General features: G+C 49.4%; 1 protein-coding gene across 4 annotated transcripts in view; it reads left to right on the top strand.

The window, feature by feature from the left end:
* Positions 1 to 22,065, top strand: part of BICDL1 (BICD family like cargo adaptor 1) — a 67,561-nt gene that overhangs the window by 25,606 nt on the left and 19,890 nt on the right. The window contains exons 4-8 of one of the 4 annotated variants that reach the window (XM_083478640.1): positions 1,176 to 1,187; positions 8,984 to 9,130; positions 18,374 to 18,598; positions 19,202 to 19,420; positions 20,830 to 20,973. In XM_083478640.1, coding sequence (XP_083334766.1) covers positions 1,176 to 1,187; positions 8,984 to 9,130; positions 18,374 to 18,598; positions 19,202 to 19,420; positions 20,830 to 20,973 — 747 coding nt within the window. The remainder of the gene's footprint in view (positions 1 to 1,175; positions 1,188 to 8,983; positions 9,131 to 18,373; positions 18,599 to 19,201; positions 19,421 to 20,829; positions 20,974 to 22,065) is intronic. The other 3 variants (XM_083478642.1, XM_083478641.1, XM_083478643.1) reach the window with 3 other exon arrangements.

Raw genomic sequence — 22,065 nt, 5'->3', positions numbered from 1 at the left:
CCCTTTCCCTCTCACTAAACAAAACAAAAAAGCTACAAAACCGTTCAATATTGGAGCAAGGTGAAACGAAGTGGATAAATATTTGTTGCAGTTTTGCATAATTTATTCCACTTGTGGGGGTGAGTGTCTGCCATTTCTAGCATAGAATTATTTCCCCACTCTTCCTGGGGCAGCAAAAATGTCTCTTTGTCTTGCCCTACTTGATCCTCCTGGCCAAGTAGGTTGGCCATCACTGGCTTAAATGCAGAGATGGCTTTGCCTATAATTTGTGCGTTGTACCATGATTGCACCTGCAGTGGTGCTAAGCTGAAGTCACGCATCAGTATATTTGTTCTGCAGGTGAACTGTTTTGTGCCAAAGGAAGGTTGTGCAACCAAATGCATAGGCAGGTTGCTGGTAGCTTTGTGTAAATTGCTTCTGCTAGTGCAACCTTGTACAACATGGGTTGGCAAACTAAGGCCCGGGAGGCAGATTTGGCCCGATTGCCTTCTGGATTTGGTCCATGGATGGTCCGGGAATCGCTGCGTGAATCAGCATGGGGATTCTGATCATTCGGGCTGTGCCATTCCTCCCCCACGCTGCGACAGCGCCTCCTTCCTCCCTCCTCCTGGCTTCTTCCTGCCCTACATAGAGGAGGAAGGGGGCTGGGCTTTGTTGAGCCAGGGTTGGCTGAGTGCCATTTTAAGCAGCCCCTCTCTGGAACCAGCCCTTTTGTTCCGCTCATCATCCGTCTGCCGCCGCCAGCCCCTGCTGCTCACAAGGCACAGGTAAGCAGCCACCGGGGCTCATCTGGCGCTGTGGAGAGAGTCGTGGGGGGGGATTCCCCCCCCCCCAATATAGTCTGGCACCCCACAAGGTCTGAGGGACAGTGGACTGGCCCCCTGTGGAAAAAGTTTGCTGACCCCTGTTGTACAACATTAAAACTCAACATCTGCTATAGTAGCCCTTGCTGAGAATGTTAGAGTCCAATAGTATGTAGAGGGCCACAGGCACCCGCCCCACTCTGTTTATTAAAAAAAAGGTTGGAGGGCTGGGATAATCATTTTGTTTTCTTGTTTTAGAAAAGGTTTCCCCTCCCCACCTTGAGCTTTTAGGTTTCTTGGTTTCTCCTCGTCAATCCTGACTTGTCCCCTTTCTCTCCTTCCCCGTTCCCTTCCTACTTGACTGTGGAGCAGCAAATCCTTGAAGTAAGTACAGAAGTGGTCCTAGGGTCCAAAATGCATGTCTATCAGCCTCCACATCTTGCATGCCATGCTTGTGATGCTCTTCGTGTCTCTAGCTCTCTGGGTTCTTGGCTTCCTCCATCTTCTTCTTGTCTCTGCTGGTCTGCAAGAAGAGTTGGGGAGTTGGTACCCTCAGTGGAGGCTGGTCCGTTAGGGCTGGTCCACTACCTCCATTTCTTGCATGCCATTCTTGTGATGCTCTTCATGTCTCTAGCTCTCTGGGTTCTTGGCTTCCTCCATCTTCTTCTTGTCTCTGCTGGTCTGCAAGAAGAGTTGGGGATTTGGTACCCTCAGTGGAGGCTGGTCCACTACTCACGAATCCCAGTCTACCTTCAGTCAGCTCCCATCTGCCTGGCTTCTGACTTGTATCCAGTCCAGAGGGTGACACTGCCTATCAGCTTCCTCCTCCTCCTTAGTCTCAATGTTGCCCCCATAGAACTTAGCAGGGGGGAGGATGGGGACAAAACTAGAATTGGTTGGCTCTGCCTCTTATTGACTCTAGCACCACCTACTGTTGGTCTCCCTTCCTTCTGCCCCACCAGTCCCAATGGGCACCAGCCACCACTGGGTACAATCATTCATTGATAAAGGATGCTTCATCATTGACATACGCATTGCTTTTAAGTCTTGGTATCTGTGTTGATATTTCTCTCTTCCAAAGACCTTAAGACAATGGCAGGGAAACCCAGGGTGTTGCCTGACTCCACCTGCCATCATCCCTGATCATGTTGGCTGCTGGGGCTAATGGGAGTTGAAATCCAATAACATCTCGCTGGTCACTGGTTCCCACCCCTGCCATTAAAAATTGCCAGGCTGGATAAAGCTATTTCATATATCTTTTTATACATAGTTTTCTTTGTTGTTTAGTCGTCTTAGTCGTATTCGACTCTCCGTGACTCCATGAACCAGAGCATGTCTTAGAAACTCTCCCTTTCTTCTCAAAGCTTCTCCTTTTTTATGTCCATGGAGTTTTCTTGGCAAAATACTGGAGTGGTCTGGCAGTTCCTTCTCCAGGTGGATCACATTTAGTCTAAACTCTCGGCTATGACCTGTCCGTCTTGGGTGGCCCTGCACGGCATAGTTTCTTCACCACAACAAGGCAGTCATCCATGAAGGGGACATACAGTATTTTTGGCTCCATAAGACGCACCTGACCATAAGACGCACCTAGTTTTTAGAGGGGGGATGCAAGAAAAAAAATATTCTTTAAAGGGAGCGCTGAGCAGAGCCTGTCTGCATCCCAGGCTCTGCTCAGCACTCCCTTTCACAAGCTGCACGGAGTGTGTGTGTGGCTCTTGGGGGCTTTTCCCCGAGGAGGGAGAAGGGCAGCCCGTCACTGACGGTCTGCCCTTCTCCCTCCTCGGGGAAAAGCCCCCAAGAGCCACACACACGCTCCGCGCAGCTCTTTAAAGGGAGTGCGGCTTTTGCGGGAGGTGGGGGAAGGAACAGAGCCGCGTGCTCTGTCCCTCCCCCACCTCCCACAAAAGCCAGGAATAGCCGTGCGCAGCCTCCACAGGGCAGCGGGATGAAGGCTCCCCGTGCCCTGCGGAGGCTTTGCGTGGCTAAGCCAGAAGCTAGAACAGCAAGTTCTGGTTTCTGGTTTAGCCGCACAGCCTGCATTCGCTCCATAAGACGCACACACATTTCCCCTTACTTTTTAGGAGGGAAAAGGTGCGTCTTATAGAGCAAAAAATACAGTAGTTTTCTACATCTCCATAATATCCCCCCTTACTTGCCTTCTTTCAAAACTAAAAAGCCCCAAACATGGTAGCCTTTCCTCATAGGATCATTTTGACTGCCCTTTTCTAAACCTTTTTAGAACGTGATGACCAGAATTGTACATCAGTACAGTGGTACCTCGGTTTACGAACTTAATCCATTCTGGAAGTCCGTTCTTAAAGCGAAACTGTTCTTAAACCGAGGCGTGCTTTCCCTAATGAGGCCTCCCGCCGCCAGTGCCCTTCCACCGTTCGGATTCCGTTCTTAGACTGAGGTAAAGTTCACAAACCAGCACACTACTTCCAGTTTTGCGGAATTCGTAAACCGAATAGTTCATAAACAGGACTGTTTGTCAACTGAGGTACCACAGTAATGGGGGACCTCTAGTCCACAGGTCTCATTAGGCCCTGCAGGGGACCTAATTTGGCTTCTGAGACCACCAAACCCAAGTTGCACCTCTTTCCCACACGGCTGCCAAGGAGCAACTGGGATCTTTAAGTGCCCTCTTAATAGTTCCTTGGCAAGGAGAGGCTTGAATCTGGCAACAAATGCATGCCTCACTCGGATTGGTTCCACTTGGGAGCTGCTCGTCAGTGATGACTACAAATCCCACCTCCTTTGCCTGTGTGATTTGAAATCAAACCACGCTGGCAAAGGAAAATGTTTCTACTGATGTTGTGGTGATCTGAGGTGGTCGGCGGGTGCGCGTACATAGTATGACCCCTGCTGTACACAGTATTCCAAGTGTGGTTGCACCATAAAATTGAATTTATCTAATTTGCAATTTTATATACCACTTTTCATTGTCTTAAGTCTCACAGTGGCTTACAGTGATAAAAAAAGAAAACATTCAAAATTTAAAATATAAATTAAACCTAATTCTCCGAAATTGGAAATCTCGGAAATTTAAACATAAAATATAAGATTGTTTATTTAAAAAATCAGAACACCTTTCAAAGACCTGAAATAAAACAGTTTTAACTAGACATCTAAAACTCAGCTGATTTTATTTTTGATCCCTTTCCTAATGATCTCTAACATGGAAGACGCCTTTTTCACAGCTGCTGTACACCTTGTATATCTAGAAATTGGGTTTTTCTTTCTGCTGAAGAAGAGCTCTGAATGTCTCAAAACATTTTTTTTGGTTCTTTTAAAGCCTGTCTGCACTCTATATTGCACCTAGCCTTTCTCTGACTTACATATTTCTGAGGGGTTTTTCAAAAAATTCTTTATGGGGCCTTTTGACATTCTTGTGTGAGAAACAGACTGGATAACGGGAAGCGTCTGGAACTGGTGAACTGAGATTTGTGTACTAAAGAATTACAGTCAACAGGACGGATGTGAGTAATAAAACATAAAACGTACGGGCAGAAAATCCCTTCAGTGGCACTGGATAACCTTGGGGGATCCTGAAAATTTCCCTGACTCTCCCACACGGGGACTGAGAATGCTTCTCTTGGACCTTTGCTTTAAAAAGTCTGGCGTCCACTTGCAGTATCTTTGCTGGGACAAGGTTTTGTTTACCAGCCTCTGCTGGAGGTTGCAGAGACAGAAAAGGTTCTCAACAGGAAACATCAAGAAAGTGGGGACTGGTCCATTGGGGCAAATAGGGCACTGCCCCACTAATCTGAGTCTGCCTTCAGCCACAGCCCCTACTTGCCTACCTTCTTATAATCAGCCCTGACTGTCAAGTTCCTCCTCCTTAGTCTCAGGGTTGCCCTTGTAAAGCTCAGCAGAGAGTTGGAGGATGGGAACAAAATTAGCATCTGTTGCCTTTGCCTGTCGTTGGCTCTGGCGCCACCTACTGTTGGGCTCCTTGGCTACCGCCCTACCAGTCCCAATGGGCCCATATCAACATCAGTTGAAGCCTACTTGTTCTCTGAAAGCTGCTGTTTTTTATTGCCTTCCTTAAACATTGTTTTTTTAAAAAAATATTTTCTTGCCTCTTCATCCTGCGTTTCCCACCATGGAACCCAGGTGAAATAGAGTGAAATATACTCAGAGTCGAGAGTGGATTTCATGCTCTTTATTCAGCTCATAGTGGTGAGGAGGGAATGAAAGTCCCCTCAAAGTATCTGCTTTATATACATTATTTACACAATGGGCTGCACGTGATTGGCTAATTCCGGAATTCTCCTGTAGGCCAATCAGGTTGTGGATTCACTTCTATCTGGAGCTGGATTGGGTGGCTCCTGCCAACCAATCATACTGCTGCATTGTTCTAGGACCAATCAGACTGCTGCATTCTGAATCCTATTGTTCTAGGACCAATCAGACTGCTGCATTTTGGATCCTATTGTTCTAGGACCAATCAGACTGCTGCAGTTTGGATCCTATTCAACTCAGTACATAACACCAGGCATCATAGCATGTGGTTTCCAGGCAGTCCTCCATCCAGGCCCTGGCCAGAGCTGCTTAGCTTTGTTAAGGTGGTACCCTCAGATGTGCCTTCAGATCATGGCCAGGACCGTTACTGATGTCAAGGGGAAGGGCAGTAGCTCACTGGTAGAGCAGCTCTTTTGTAAGCAGAAATTCCCAAGCGATCAACAGAATGGCCAAAAATGTTTAAACAAGAACTAATGTAAGCTAGAGAGCACTTTTGTGTGGACTAGAAGTCATCGCCTCAAGAGTAGTTCAAGTACAATCCCAGGCATCTCTAGGTACTTCAAGGAGAGAGCTGCTGCCAGTCAGCATAGACGATTCTGAGCTAGATGGACCAGGAGTCTAAATCAGGCGTGTCCAACTTCCAAGAGACTGTGATCTACTCCCAGTATTAAAAAAAATCTGGCAGTGAGCTATCCCAGGGGTAGGCAACCTAAGGCCCAGGGGCCAGATACGGCCCAATCGCCTTCTAAATGCGGCCTGTGGACGGTCCGGGAATCAGCGTGTTTTTACATGAGTAGAATGTGTCCTTTTATTTAAAATGCATCCCTGGAATATTTGTGGGGCATAGGAATTCGTTCATTTTTTCCTTCAAAATATAGTCCGGCCCCCCACAAGGTCTGAGGGACAGTGGACTGGCCCACGGCTGAAAAAAGGTTGCTAATCCCTGATTGACCCATTGTCATTGGAGGGAGGAAGAGTGTGCGTGGGGTGGGTGGATTGCCCAGAGTTGTTGAGTTTTTTGGGGGGGAGGATTGCCCAGAGTTTTTTACCTCCCCCCCCCCGTAACTTTTTGTACATGATAAGGATCCCATGATCTGCCAGGATCAGCCGGGGATCTACTGGTAGATCGCGATCTACTGGTTGGACATCGCTGGTCTAAATCAATATAAGCTTCTTATGCTTCTTAAACCCTTCCCTTGGCACATTTACTGTCCCTATTAACTACTTCTGTTTCTACCGAGCCCAAAAGAGAGGGTGGTTTCTCCATTCTTGATTCTCTTGATCCATTGCAGAAGGCAATTTTATCAATGTCAACAGAGGATACTCCTCAGTGTGGTCATTCTCCTCTGATTTGTCCTTATCTCAGAGCAAAATAGTATATGAGTCATATGTGGTACCCAGTGGGAGGAAAGAGGGGGTGGCAGGGAATGCAAACAGGGAGTAATTGTGTTTTGCTGATAAAGCAAATTAGTTTCTGTAGAATCAGAAGTAATTACCTCAGTTAAAACAAGTGTGAGTGTTAAACAGCCTTTCCCAACTTGATGCCTCCAGATGTTTTGGACTACAGTTTCCATCGGCCTCAAACAGCACCGCTACATAGTGCTGGGGTTGATAAGAATTGTCTTCTGGAACATCTGGAATGCACCAGTTTGGGAGAAGGCTAGCACAAAATGTGGTGATCATCCAGCAGGCCTAATTGATGGGAGGTCAATTAGACAAGACTGGCATGCTCCGTGCCCAAGGTCCTCAGGAAACCGCAGCATTCCTCACAATCTCAGCCACACAGAGTGCACTGCCGTCCATAGCCTGAGAAACAAAATGGAGGTTGAGAAAGGAGGAGCTGTCATCACCATTAACAAACTGGAGAAGGTGCAGGCGTTTGAGTGGCAACTTTCTCCAACGCTGCATTGCACAGGCCCTTATTCTCCGATCCCATTTTCTACAGAGGTACAAGACGCTATGTGTATAGGTGCACCTCGAGAGAGCCTTAAGCAGGCGTTGAGCTGCTACTCAAAATACACAAACCAAGTAACCCACGGTTTGGGGATCGATACCATCACACCCCTACTTGGTCTCTGAGATCATGTAGAGGAGTGCTGTTCGTTGTACAGTGGTGCCTCGCAAGACGGAAAGAATCCGTTCTGTGATTCTCTTCGTCTAGCGGTTTTTTCGTCTTGCGAAGCAAGCCCATTGAAGGATTAGCGGATTAGCGCTATTAGCAGCTTTTCACGGCTTATCTGCTGATCGGATCAGCTGATAAGCGGCTTAGCGGCTTAGAAAAGGGGGGGGGGGGAAACCAGCAGGAATTCGCAAGACATTGTCGTCTTGCGAAGCAAGCCCATAGGAAATTTGTTTTGCGAAGCACCTCCAAAACGGAAAACTCTTTCGTCTAGTGAGTTTTCCGTCTTGCGAGGCATTCGTCTTGCGGGGCACCACTGTATTAGAGGCCCAGCTTGGCTCAACTAGAAATCAGGCATTTAGTGCTGCGGGTCCCATGCTGTGGAATGCTCTTCCAGCAGAGATTTGGCACGCACCCTGTGACTTCTACGCATCTCCTTTCTATGCTGGCAGGCCTTTGTAGCTGCCTAATTTTTGTTTTTGGATTAGCCAGTTACCTCAATGGTTATCTGCATTTTTATTTTTGTCAGTGATGTTTTATGTTTCAACGTTCAGCACTATCCTAGTACTTTATGATATGGCAGAATGAAAACACTTTTATCAATAAATAAAGAACGGAGTTACAGGGACAGGCCCAGATCCCAACTCTGCCAGGACTGTTACAGAACCTAATAATATCACTTACAACATTAGGGGCTCCTTCGCTGCTCGTCTTTCAATGTGGTATATATGCTGTCATCTGCCAGTAGTGCCTTCTGCATTAGGACAAATAGGCCAGACTCTTCTATGCAACAGAATAGGTAAAGGGACCCCTGACCATTAGGTCCAGTCGTGGATGACTCTGGGGTTGCAGCGCTCATCTCACTTTATTGGCTGAGGGAGCCGGCATACAGCTTCCAGGTCATGTGGCCAGCATGACTAAGCCGCTTCTGACGAACCAGAGCAGTGCACGTAACCGCCGTTTACCTTCCCGCCGGAGCGGTACCTATTTATCTACTTGCACTTTGATGTGCTTTCGAACTGGTAGGTTGGCTGGTAGGTTGGCAGGAGCAGGGACCGAGCAACGGGAGCTCACCCCGTTGCGGGGATTCGAACCACCGACCTTCTGATCGGCAAGTCCTAGGCTCTGTGGTTTAGCCCACAGCGCCACCCGCATCCCTTAAAAGTCCTTGGTGGAGTTCAATATCTATTTGAACTCCATTAAAGTCCTTGGAGGAGTTCAAATAGATATTGGCGTAAAAGTAAAAGAAAAGAAGCAACAGTCTTTGGCCTGAAGCAGCAAGAAGGCCTCTTCCCCAAATCTGACGGGGCTGTTTAGGTACCTGGAATCCAGACCATGGAAATTCCCCCACATTTGACTACCTAAAAGAAAAAGGGGGAAAGGCCCAGTGTGGAAAGCAGTTGCATAAACAAATCTGTTTGTGCTTTGAAGGTGTAAGCAAGGTGCTCCGTGAGCAGACTGAGAGAGGGGCAAGGCGTCCTTTCCTGGCGTTTTTATCTCTCTTGGGAATTCCAGAGAACACAGCGGCCTGGCTTTCCTCCTTCCCTCCCTCCTCCTTTGCCTGGCAACCCACATTCCAGCTCTCTAAGAGTTTAAATTCCTCCCCCACACTCTCTCTTTCTTGCCTCTCCAGACAAGTTTCTGGCCAGGGGGAAAGCGGACTCCTCTTTTGACTACAGGTGCAGCTAGATTTTGCATTCATTTCTCTCCTTCTCTACACCTGGCTGAGTTCTCCTTCTCTCCAGACTGGGAAATTGCAAACTCTTGAGACTTACTTTTGGGGTTCCTTTTCCTCCCCCCCCTCCTCCGCTTTCAGATTAAGATGCTTACAGATAGGAAGCATGAGCTGGAGCGTCGGCTGAGTGCCATGATGGAAGAAAACAACCTTCTTCAGGGGACGGTGGAGGAGCTTCAAGATCGCGTGTTGATTTTGGAGCGGCAGAGTCACGAGAAGGACCTGCAGGTATGGGGGAACTGGGGCTTGGGGAAAGGGGGGAGACAGCTGGAAGGAAGGGACTGATTTAAAATATTATTATTATGATTGAGCGATGCTGCCAGATCACCAGTTTGGGAACAGGAAGGTAACATTGTGAGGCTTGAGCAACCTGAATATTGGACTTTTACTAGTGTTTCAGGAATTCATGTATAGGTTGGGGGGGGGGTTGCCCCTCCAGCAGATATCATGCACATGCAGCCCACTACCAAAACCAGCACAATCACTTTTGTGACTTTTGTGATTTGTCCCTACAAAACACTTCATCACAGTTTCTTCCTATCTATTCAAAGGGCCTTTGCTGCACGATACCAAATGTAACAATTCACTGATAAATGTCTCTATGTACTGGCTCACTGGGAAAACTTCAGAAATTCATATAGACACGTGAGCTCAGCTACTCAGCAGCCCCTCTGCCTGAGTGATAATCCCTGGCATCCTGATACCGAGTGCCAGACAGGTAGCCATTCCAGAATTAACAAACCCAGATGAAGGCAAAAGGGTGTGATTGACTTGAATAATTTACAGGGAAATGTAAATATCTTTTTTGTTACATTTGATGGGTGTTTGGTGGGGGGCAAGGGGAACATGAGTGTCAGGGCTGCCACCCAGTCCCAGCTCACATAGGACCAAGTCAGCCAGCGTTCAGTTTCAAAGAGTCTTTATTGGATTACAGGTTCCATTTCCAAACTGCAATGTGCAGCCCTACTTCTTCTAGGTCAGAACGACGAAGACCCGTCTGAGTCCCCGCCTCTAGCGCACCAGCTTAATACCCTAGCCTTGCTCCACCTCCTGCGCCTTTCCTTCCGTCTCTGGGTCCTTCTGCCCCCCTGGGTCTCTCCCTTCCTACTCTCTTCTGACGCAGACCCCCCTGACCCTTCCGCCTCCTTGCGGCGGGCTTTGGGACCCGGCTCACTCTCTGGGCTGCTGACTGCGCCAGCTTCCGCTACATTTGAACTTGGCGCGCGCGCCCAACTCTCCACTTTCCTCTTGATCGTTTCATCGCTCCCCGAGGTGGGCGTGACTACTCCTGACTCATGCCCTCCCTCCTTCTGAAAGTCTCCGGAGCCCGATATCTGGTCCCCTTTCTCCCCGCTGCTCCCGGCTGGGCACGTGGGTCCCGATCTCCAACTGCTGCTTTCTGATCCCTCTCTGGACCCTTCTTCCTGGGGTGTCCCCCTGCTCTCCCCCCTTGCTCTGGCTGCTGGCGCTCCCTTCTGGGAATCCTCGGACTCGCTAGACAGGCTCGGTGATCTCGGGTCGTCATCCCCACTCATCCTTCCTTCGTATTCCTCCCCCTCGCTCTCTGTCTCCTCCCTTCTCTGCGTCTCTGCTCCTGAACCCCTGACATCCATCCCCCCCTCGAAGCCCCCCCTTCCCCCCTCCCCGCTTTCAGGGGTGGTTGGTGGGTGCTCCGTCGTCACGGGAGTGAATGTCGGATACAGTTCGCTCCCCGTTGCTGGCCGCCAACTGAAGACCTCCGAGTCTTCCTCCCCGCGTTCGTCAACGGTGATCTCCTCCGCCTCCATTTCGGTGCCGCCGTGCTCGAAACCAAGGTCCTCCCCGCACACGTCCATGTCAGTCTCTGCGTCTGTCGCTGGACCTGGTGTCTCCTGCCACTTCCGGCGCCACTGCTCCTCTGGCCGATCGTCCCACCAATACGAGTTGTCGGACGCCGAACCCTCCGGTGACCCCTCTGGGGAACGTGTGCGCGGTGCGGGTTCCCCTTCCGAGTCGAAGCCATGGAACGTGCTGGAGGAAAGCGTGGGCGTGAACAACCAGTCGTCGAAGAAGCCCGCTGGCATAGGTCTGTGTGGGAAAAGGGCATGAAACTCGTCCTTGAGCAGGGGTTCCTCCAAGGCGTAGTCCGGCACCCAGCTATTAGCACTGGCCCGGGTGCCCTCCCTTGCTAGGAGATATTCTACTCCGTCTTCCCCCCATCTGGAGTCCAAAATCTCCGTGACTTCGTTGATGGGGTCCTGCTGTGGCAAGCTTCCCGCCTCCGTCCGCTCCGGAGACTGACTTGGTGCCGTTCCTGGTTCCTGGAACCTGTGCGGTGCCCTGTAGGGAGTGAGCACCGACCTGTGGAACACCGGATGCATCCTGGAACCCTCCGGTAGCACCAGCCGGAAAGCCACCGGGTTGATCTGCGCTTCGACTCGGTATGGACCGAGTTGCTTGTGCCCCAGCTTCCTCTTGGCTAACGATCGGGTCGGCACCGCGTGGGCTGCTAACCAGACCCAGTCTCCCACTCGGATCTCCTCGCCCACTCGCCTGTGCTTGTCAGCTTGGACTTTGTATGCGTGCTTCGCTAGCTCCAGCTGCCGTCTGAGTTGATCGTGGACCTCTTGCAACTCAGATGCGAAAGCGTCCGCCGTCTGTGGTTCCCCTTCCCCCACTCTGTCCAGTCCCGGGAAGGTTCTGGGATTCCTCCCATTGTTGGCGAAGAACGGCGTCACCCCTGTGGATACGTGTTTCGTGTTGTTGTAGGCGAATTCGGCGAGCGGCAGGTAATCCACCCACGTCGCAGGCTGTTGATTGGCATAGCATCTCAGGTACTGCTGCATGATGGCATTGACCCTCTCCGCTTGCCCGTTGGTCTGCGGGTGCCTTGCTGATGTCAGGTTGATCTTGACGTTCAGGAAGCCCATCAGCTTTTGCCAGAAATTCGAGATGAACTGGCGTCCGCGGTCGGACAGTATAGACCGCGGCAGCCCGTGCACTTTGAACACGTGATCTATGAACAGTTTGGCTGTTTGTTCTGCCGTGGCCACCTTCGCACACGGTATGAAATGTGCCATCTTGGTGAACAAGTCCACCACCACTAGTACAGCTGTCTTGCCTCTCGAGCTGGGTAGATCCGTGACAAAGTCCAGGGCCACTCTCTCCCATGGTTCAAACGGCGTTTGCAGCGGTTCCAGCAGTCCCGCCGGTGGTTTGTGCACCGGCTTGGCCCTCTGGCAGGTGTCGCACCTCGCGACGTAGTCCGCGACTTCCCCCCTCAGTCTGGGCCACCAAAAGTCTCTTGCGACCAATTCCACCGTTTTTTCTGTGCCAAAGTGCCCGGCCGTGGGTGCGTCGTGCAGCTGCTGCAGTACCCGAGCGCGAAGTTCGTCTCCCGGCACGTAGACGGCCCCTTTACGTAAGAGCAAGCCGTCTCGTATCTGGAACTCGTCGCCCTTCGCCGTGCCCTTGTGCACCTCTGCCATCGTCGCCTGCGCGAATGAGTCGTCCTTCAACGCCCGTCGCACCGCATCCAGGTCTACTGTGGCTGAAGTGCACGCCCACGCTGCTGGCGCGAAGATGTGCATGGCTGCCGCTGGCGTCGCCTCTTCGAGGTATTGCGGTTTTCGGGACAGTGCATCCGCCATGATGTTGGTGTCGCCCGGGACGTACTCAATTCGGAAATTGAAGTCAGCAAAGAACTCCGCCCAACGTATCTGCCTCTGGTTCAGGAACCGAGCCGTGCGCCAGTGCTCCAGATTCTTGTGGTCCGTGCAGACCTGCACCGTGTGCTTGGCGCCGATCAGGAAGTGCCTCCACGCCTTGAAAGCTGCATGAATGGCAAGCAGCTCCCTATCCCAGATGGTGTAGTTCTGCTCCGACTTGCTGAGCTTTCTGGAGTAGAACGCCCCCGGCCTCCAGACCCCCTGCGGGTCCCTCTGCAGCAGGACCGCTCCCACTGCTCTATCGGACGCGTCTGTCTCCACCCGCAGCGGTTTGCTGGGGTCGATATGCAGCAGTTGCTCTTCCGACGCGAAGAGACGCTTGAGTGTCTGAAAGGACCGCTCCGCCTGCTCCGTCCAGATGAATTTCTTTTTCTTGGAGCTTAGCGTGTCCGTAATAGCTGCCGTCTGCATCGCGAACCCCTTGATAAACTTGCGATAGAAATTGGCGAATCCGACAAACCTCTGGACCTCTTTCCGGTTGCGCGGGCTCTTCCAATCCAACACCGCATGAACCTTGGCGCTGTCCATGGCTAGTCCCTTGTCCGACAGCTTGTAACCCAAGAAATCCACCTCCGTCGTGTCGAACTGGCACTTCTCCAGTTTGGCGTACAGTCTATGCTGCTGCAGCCTCTTCAGCACCTCCCGAACGTCCTGGTCGTGTGCTTGCTGCGAGTCAGAGAATATCAGGATGTCATCCAGAAAGCAGACGCACTTCTTGTAGAGGAGTCCCGCCAACACGTGATGCATGAAAGCTTGAAAACAGTGAGAACCGTTTTGCAAACCAAACGGCATCACTCTGTATTCGTAGGTGCCCAGAGGCGTGAACATGGCTGTCTTCCACTCATCGCCCTCCCTCATGCGGATGAGATTGTACGCTCCTCGCAGGTCCAACTTGGTGAACACGCGTCCCTTGCGCACCGTCGCCAGCAGGTCGTCAATCCTGGGCATGGGGAAATCGGAGGGCTTGGTCATTCTGTTTAAGAGGCGGTAATCCACGACCAATCTTTTTTGGGGCGTGTCCTTCTTCTTCACGAAGAAAACAGGACTGCCCCCTACTGCGCTGGACTCCCGGATGAAACCGCGCTGCAAATTGTGATCGATGAACTGTTTGAGTTCCTGTAGTTCGTCCTCAGACATGGAATATAGCTTCCCCTTCGGCAGCGTCGCCCCTGGCAGGAGGTCAATCTTGCAGTCATATTGCCTGTGCGGTGGTAGCTTGTCTGCCTCTTTCTCACAGAAGACCTCCAGAAAGTCCGCGTATTTGTGGGGAACTGCTTGCAACGTTCCCAACTGCAGTTGTGAGTCCTCCTCCTCCCCCTCCTGCCTGGGCAGGATGCAGTGTTCTGCGCAGTAAGAGGAGCCGAAGATCAGCTGCCTCTGGTACCAAGCCAGCGTTGGACTGTGCCTGTCCAGCCAACTCATGCCCAACACAATGGGCGTGTCCGGCAGTCGGGTGACATTAAAACTGATGACTTCCCTGTGGTTACCAAGTTGCATCACCATTGGTGGCGTCTGCTTCACCACCTGCCCCCCTAGCAACTCTCTGCCATCCACTGTGACGACTTGCAGGGGCAGAGTGGCAGGCAGTAGCTTTATAGCGTGCTGCTCCACAAAATCCTGTGCTATAAAGTCTGCGTTGCTTCCAGAGTCCACAGAAAGCGGCACTTCGATAGTGACGCCATTGGGTAGCTGGAGAGACGCTGTGAGGTGCACTACTGGTTTGGGTGGGAGGGGGTCCGTGGGATGCAATATCGCTGGGGACTGCTTCACTGATGCGTCTGGCTGGGCCCCAGTGCCTCTGTCTCCAGCCAGACATCGTCGTTTCCCTGCTGGGCTTCGCTGTATTGCGTGGTCGCTTTCACCGTTGCGGAGGCTGCAGTGTGCTTGGAGCTCCTCTGGGGACACTCTTTCGCCAAGTGTTGAGGGCTGTCGCATATGTAACACTTCCTGGTCCCTCTAGGAGGTTTAGTCTTGACTGCCGTCGGTGCAGAGGCTCTGGTAGCTGACTGAGCCCTGGCGCCTCCCACCTCCATAGGTTCCACTCCCCCTCCCGGCGGAGGCGTGGATTGCGCATGCGCTGCTTCCCTTGGAACGAAAGAGAAACTTCTCGCTGCTTCGCGCCCTCCGCGTCCTTCATCTCTGCACCATGGACGTTCTTCCAGCCTCACCCCCACAGTCAGCGCCCTTTGGACCACCTCCTGCGTGCTTCGGGGCCTCTCCCCCCTCGCAATTTCATCCTTCACAGCAGAGCTTAGACCCTCCCAGAACAGGTCCCTGACTGGGGGCGAATCCCGGTCCCATTCCAATGCACTGACCAGCGCAAAAAAGCGGGCGTGGTACTGCCGGACGCTCGCCCTCCCTTGTTTCAGTCCATGAATCTCCCGGCGGGCAAGATCCACATCAATGGTAGACAAAAAACACGCATCCATCGCTTTGATGAAGGCATCTGCACTCTGAAGCGCCGGATCTTTATCCCTCCACAAATTGCGTAGCCACGCTTTAGCATCCCCATGCAAATGGGATAGTATAAACCCCACTTTCTCTTCCTCATCTCTAAAGTCTTTTGCCAGCAGTTGCAGTGCGCACATTACATCTGCTCGAAAGTTGGGGTACTGTTGTAAATTCCCATCGAAGTGAGCCACCAGCCCTCCTGCTCTCCGTGCCAACCCAACCCCCTCCGGTCTGGGTCCTGGCTGCCCGTGCTTAACCCATGCTTCAAACCTGGCGTGGAGATCTCGGTAGGCGGCTCATATCCTCCTCCCTTTTCTTGGATGCCAGTACCTCCGCATTCAATTGGGTAACTGCCTGTTGCAGCGCTGAAACTTTCTCTGCTTCCGTCATCTCTGCCAACCGTCGTGAGCTTGCTCCCAAACACCGATCTCCTCCTCCAGCTGCTTCTGTCTCCGCTGCGAGGTATCAGGTGTCAGAAGCTTAGGAGACGGGTCTTACTGTCAGGGCTGCCACCCAGTCCCAGCTCACATAGGACCAAGTCAGCCAGCGTTCAGTTTCAAAGAGTCTTTATTGGATTACAGGTTCCATTTCCAAACTGCAATGTGCAGCCCTACTTCTTCTAGGTCAGAACGACGAAGACCCGTCTGAGTCCCCGCCTCTAGCGCACCAGCTTAATACCCTAGCCTTGCTCCACCTCCTGCGCCTTTCCTTCCGTCTCTGGGTCCTTCTGCCCCCCTGGGTCTCTCCCTTCCTACTCTCTTCTGACGCAGACCCCCCTGACCCTTCCGCCTCCTTGCGGCGGGCTTTGGGACCCGGCTCACTCTCTGGGCTGCTGACTGCGCCAGCTTCCGCTACATTTGAACTTGGCGCGCGCGCCCAACTCTCCACTTTCCTCTTGATCGTTTCATCGCTCCCCGAGGTGGGCGTGACTACTCCTGACTCATGCCCTCCCTCCTTCTGAAAGTCTCCGGAGCCCGATATCTGGTCCCCTTTCTCCCCGCTGCTCCCGGCTGGGCACGTGGGTCCCGATCTCCAACTGCTGCTTTCTGATCCCTCTCTGGACCCTTCTTCCTGGGGTGTCCCCCTGCTCTCCCCCCTTGCTCTGGCTGCTGGCGCTCCCTTCTGGGAATCCTCGGACTCGCTAGACAGGCTCGGTGATCTCGGGTCGTCATCCCCACTCATCCTTCCTTCGTATTCCTCCCCCTCGCTCTCTGTCTCCTCCCTTCTCTGCGTCTCTGCTCCTGAACCCCTGACAATGAGGCAGGGTCCAGGATGCTCAGATCACTGCCACCAGACCTCCCCTTCCATGATGTAACCGTGATGTATGAGTGATGTAGTTTGGGGGGGGTGTAACATGGGGATTAGCAACTAATAAAAGTTTGGGGGCTCTTTTGTTCGGGGCTTCCATCTTGTACCACCTTGTGGCAGGTGGGAGTCCTGCCGCAACAATCTTCAATAAAGACCAAGCCTACTGGCTGCTGTTTTGCTCTGGCATTCCTGGCTGGTGTCCTTGTTTTTTGTCCAAGGGAGCCCTCAGATTTCTCCGTTAACACTAGGAACCAGTATGTCATCAGTGGGAGGAAAGGGGAACCCATGGCCCGCCAGATGTCCCTGGACTACAGCTCCCATCATTCTTGACCATTCACCACGTGGGTCGGAGTTAATGGGAGCTGAACTCCAATGAAATCTGGAGGGCTACAGATTCCCCTTCCCTGCTGCATATTCTCGAAAGCTGCTGCTGCAATCCCTGCTTCCCTGGTAGTGAGCCCCATTGAATTCAGTGGGACTTCCTATTCAGAAAACATGTATTTTAGTTTATTATTATACTTCACAAAAACGTTTATGCCACTGAACAGTAACTATATTTTTTTTTATAATGATTTTTATTGGTTTTTTAACACATATTTAACAGAAACAATACACAATGCAATAACAAACACATGTAAAATTTCAAAACCTTCTTTTCTTGAACCCTGTTTCTCCGACTTCCCCATACCTTCCCTTTCTGCATCCCTGTTTTCAAATTTCTTCCAGCAAATCCTCACTTCAGAATTTAACTAATTAACCTTTTACTCCTCCTTTCTTTTACCAAATCAATACAGCTGTAACCTCTTAATTTCCCTAACCTTGGCATTTTAGCACTCATTTATTTTATAATAGTTCTTAAGATAGACTTTAAATTTCTTCCAATCTTCCTCCACCGTCTCTTTTCCTTGGTCTCGGATTCTGCCAGTCATCTCAGCCAGTCCCATGTAGTCAATCACCTTCGTCTGCCATTCTCACTGAACAGTAACTATAACCTCTAAAGTGGTTTACAGAGAATATAAAATATGCATTAAAATTGTATTGAGTTATATTTATTATGGGTGGCATTGATTTGTTTATGTGCCCAATTTACCGTATTTTCTCGTCTATAAGACGCCCCCATGTATAAGATGCCCCTTATTTTGGGGGACTCAGGTTTAAGAAAATGGGGGGGATAAGTGTATAAGATGCCCCCTAATTTTTGTCATTATTTTTTAGGGGAAAAGGCTAGTCTTATACACGGGAAAATATGGTATTTTCTGTCTCTTAGTGTTTAATTGTCCCTTCGAAGCAGCATGCAAAGCTTTCTATCCAACCTAAGTTGGACTTGCTGAAATTAATGAATCCAAGACAGCCATGCCCATTATTTTTAATGAGTGAGTAAGATTAACTGGATACAGCTTAAAACTTTGTAAAATACAATAACGATGATTAAAGCAAAGGGATATGATCACCCAGTTAAAACCACATTATGCCCCCTTAAACGTGAACAATAGCTGTTAAAGCATTAGCAGTGAATAAAAGCAACAGCAGTGGTTAAAAAACAGACTGAAAAAAGGGCGTTTGAGCTGTTTTGGAGCTATGCAATGTTTTTAAAAGACGTGTAGGGTTGTGTTGTAAAAGCCTCATTTATGTTTTTTTAATTGTTTACCTAAAAGCAAAAACACAATGTTGTGAATACAGTGAACAGGTGTAAAGGCATGCTAATTTTAACTAATAAAATACTGGCATCATACAGGCATGTGAAGCTGTGGGAATCCCTCCCCACAGAGGTGTGTCTGGCACATTCACAATGCAGTTTTCATGAAATGCACATATATATTTTAAGACCCACCCTATTCTTCTGATTGTAAATTGTTTTAACTGTTTTTTATCTTGTATTTTATATTGCTGAAGCCTGCTCTGTGACCTTATGGTGAAGGGTGGAGGATGATGATGATGATGATTAATAATAATAATAATAATAATATATAAATGAAAAATATATCTTTATAATTTCTTGTGCCAGTTGCATCAGAACCAGCTAGAACTTCAGGAGGTGAGACTGTCTTATCGGCAACTGCAGCTAAAGGTAGATGAACTCAGCGAGGAGAGAAGCCTCCAGAATTTCAACTCTACCAGCACGTCTTTGCTGTCAGAGATTGAGCAGAGCATGGAGGCCGAGGAACTGGAGCAAGAGAGAGAACAGGTAGCATCAAAACTCTTGGCTCCAGAAGAATTGGGTGCAGCACAGGTGTGTTTAAATGTGTGTGGTAGAACCATAGTGGACTTCCTTCCTAAAATCCTCCGTCCGCAAACGTTTGTGTTGCACATTCTCCGAATACTCCGGTGTTCCCTGAATGTTCCTGATCTGCATTTGACATCCAGTCATCAACTTGATTTCTCAAGATTTGCTCTTTTATGGTTGGCACACAATAATATTTAATACTAATAATTTATTTGCTGGGGGCGGAAGGGTAATCAATTCCACAAGGACAAGCTATGTGTCAAAAGTCATGCCTAGCTTGGCCCCAAGTGTGCTTCTTTGTTCGAAATATATGGAAAAGTGCCACCCCAGGTCAAATGGAGACTGGTCCATTAGGGCAACAGGGGTACTGCCCCACCAACCTCAGTCTGTCCTCGGCCTGCCCCAATTGCTTGCCTCTTCCTTAGACTCAGTGTTGTCCTTCTAGAACTCAGCAGGGAGGAAGATGGGGGCAAGAGTAGAGTTCGTTGGCGCTGCCTGCCATTGGCTCTGGCGCCACCTACTGTTGGACTCCCTGCTTTCCACCCTATCAGTCCCAATCAGCACCTGTCACAACTCCCTAGAACAGTCCTTTCTGCATTCTCATCACAGCTCAGACTCCAGCTCTGGGAGGCCTACTGCCAGGTCCGATACTTGTGCACTCACCTTCGAGGGAACGACAGTGCGGATTCTGCGGTGTCCACGGACTCTTCCATGGACGAGTCATCGGAAACCTCCTCGGCCAAAGATGTGCCGGCTGGTAGCTTGCGGGCTGCCCTCAGCGAGCTGAAGAGGCTGATCCAAAGTGTTATAGATGGCACAGACTCCACGGTAAGGGGGAGAGATTTGAAGCTCACACTTGAAGCAAATGTACCTGTGGCGTTTGCCCTCCTAGGTGGGTCATAAGGAAAGGGTTAAATGAGTGTGATGTGATTGGCCAGTGGGAACCCAAGGGGAGCAGTTAGAGTTGGAGTTGTGTGAAAGTCAGTTGAGAGTTGGGAGTTGGAGAAGGAAGAGGGAGGATAAGTCTGTGAGTTGGTCAAGTTGTGTTGTGAGAGAGTGAGAAGAACTGTTAGGTGGAGTCAGATAGATAATCAGTTTGAAGTTGTTAGGAAGGTATAGGTCAGTAAAGAAACTAAGATTAAGAAACTGCCAAGAAAAATTAACTGAAACCATAAGCTTGTTCATGCCTATAAAATAAACTTGATTATTTGTTAATGTTAACAACTGTCTGGACTCCGTGTGTACCCGAGAGAAACGGGTTGGTGGCAGCGGGGAAGCAATCACAGTGGTGGCACAGGGATCAACAGACCGTCAAACGTCCGGGGACCCTGTGTGATCGCCACAGTACCTAATTTGCAGAATGAAACACCCAACCCAAACACTGCCATCCCAATTTGCACTTCTCTAAATTTTGCAATGCTGCCAACTAATGGGATAAAATGCACATACCAGGGTATAGTGTGCATAGAAATAGCATACAGGTGCATTATATCGGAGAAAATTGCTTTGCAAAACTGTGTACAATGGTACCTTGGTTCTCAAACGCCTTGGTACTCAAACAACTTGGAACCCGAACACTGCAAACCCGGAAGTAAGTTTTCCGGTTTGCGAACTATTTTTGGAAGCTGAACGTTCTCCGGTTTGAGTGCCACGCTTCCGTTTTGAGTGTTATGCCGAGGTCTGTCTGTTTTTGCTTCTTCTTTTTTTGCATTTTTGTATTTGCTGCTCTTTTTTTGTTTTTGTGACTGTGTGGAACCCAGTTCAGTTACTGATTGATTGATTGATTGTGTGCCTGCAGTACATTGTTTATCACTTTCATTTTATGGATCAGTGGTCTTGTTAGATAGTAAAATTCATGTTAAATTGCTGTTTTAGGGGTTGTTTGTCTGGAACGGATTAATCTATTTTGCATTACTTTCTATGGGAAAGCGGGCCTTGGTTTTGGACTTCTGGAACGGATTATGTTTGAGAACCAAGGTACCACTGTATATGGGAAGAATTGGCGCTAAAATGCTGATGAGTTTCGATGAGGACTTCTATTAAAAATTTGCAAACTGGTGTGGAAATGTGGAGAACCAGACTTAAAACTGGGAAAAGGTGAAACTGAGAAGAATTAACCTTCAGAGTCACCTGTCCCTAACTGAACTTTGTGTGGTCCCTCCTGGATCTCTCCTTTCTTCCACTGCCAAACCTCTGCTGATTTCACTTTTCTTTCTTTGTTTCATTACGGTTGCCAGAGCTCACGGCGAAGTGACGATGATGCCTTAGAAGAACAGATCAAGCAGACGAGCGAAGATTCGAGAGCCTTGAGGGAGTTGATGGAAGGCGAAAGGGGGAAACTGAGGCAGAGCCTGGAAGAGCTGCAGCAGCTCCATAGCCAGGTAAGCATGCACCTCTGACTATCCAAAGGTCTATCTATCCCAGCAACCTCTTTTCACTCTGGCCAGTCATATGCCAATGAGAAACCGAAACAAGATCTGACCACAGCAACACTCCCCTCACCAGCACTTCCCAGCAATTCTTTTTTTTACTATATAAATTTTTATTAGCTTTTTTAACATATCATTTTCAACAATAATTAAACATACTTTTATATCTTATACATTTTTTTTACTTCCATCAATCACATCTGAAAATTTTCACTTAATTTACATTTCTTACTTTCACTATTACATTTAAATCGCATAACTAATATCTCTATTCTTTCTCTACTTTGCAATATTTCATATATTTCTCCTTACAAAACTTCTTGTAGTCCTACTAGCGTAATTTGTTGATTACAGTTGCTCTTCAAATAGTTTGTATATTTCTTCCAATCTTCTGTAAATCTCTGGTCCCGCAGGTTTCAAATCTTTCCTGCCATTTTATCCAATTCTGCGTAGTCCATTCATTTTGTCTGCCATTCCCCTTTCGTTGGCGCTTCCCAGCAATTCAGTTGCATACTACCCTGACTAAACTCCTTTGAGCTCATTTGTTTTCTGTTGCTGGTTTGAGTTGTCATGGAATTACGTAGCTTGTTTACATCGTTTCAATCTTACTGTCCAGTTAAAGGGAGGAGAGGCTTGTGGCTGTTTCAGTATTGCTGGACTATAACTCTCAAAATTCCTCCTGATACAGTGGTGCCTCGCAAGACGAAAATAATCCGTTCTGTGATTCTCTTCGTCTAGCGGTTTTTTTCGTCTTGCGAAGCAAGCCCATAGAAGGATTAGCGTTATTAGCGCTATTAGCGCTATTAGCGCTATTAGCGGCTTTTAGAGGCTTTTAGTGGCTTATCTGCTGATCGGATCAGCTGATAAGCGGCTTAGCGCTATTGGTGCTATTAGCGGCTTTTAGCAGCTTATCTGCTGATCGGATCAGCTGATAAGCGGCTTAGCGCTATTAGCGCTATTAGCGGCTTTTAGCTAATCGGATCAGCTGATAAGCGGCTTAGCGGCTTAGAAAAAGGGGGGGAAAGGAAAAAAAACCAGCAGGAA

Source organism: Podarcis liolepis, assembly GCF_965112155.1.
Source record: "Podarcis liolepis genome assembly, chromosome: 15".
In the NCBI taxonomy this organism is placed as follows: Eukaryota; Metazoa; Chordata; class Lepidosauria; order Squamata; family Lacertidae; genus Podarcis; species Podarcis liolepis.
Note: the sequence above shows the minus strand (reverse complement) of the source record. Positions and strands in the feature narration are given on the sequence as shown.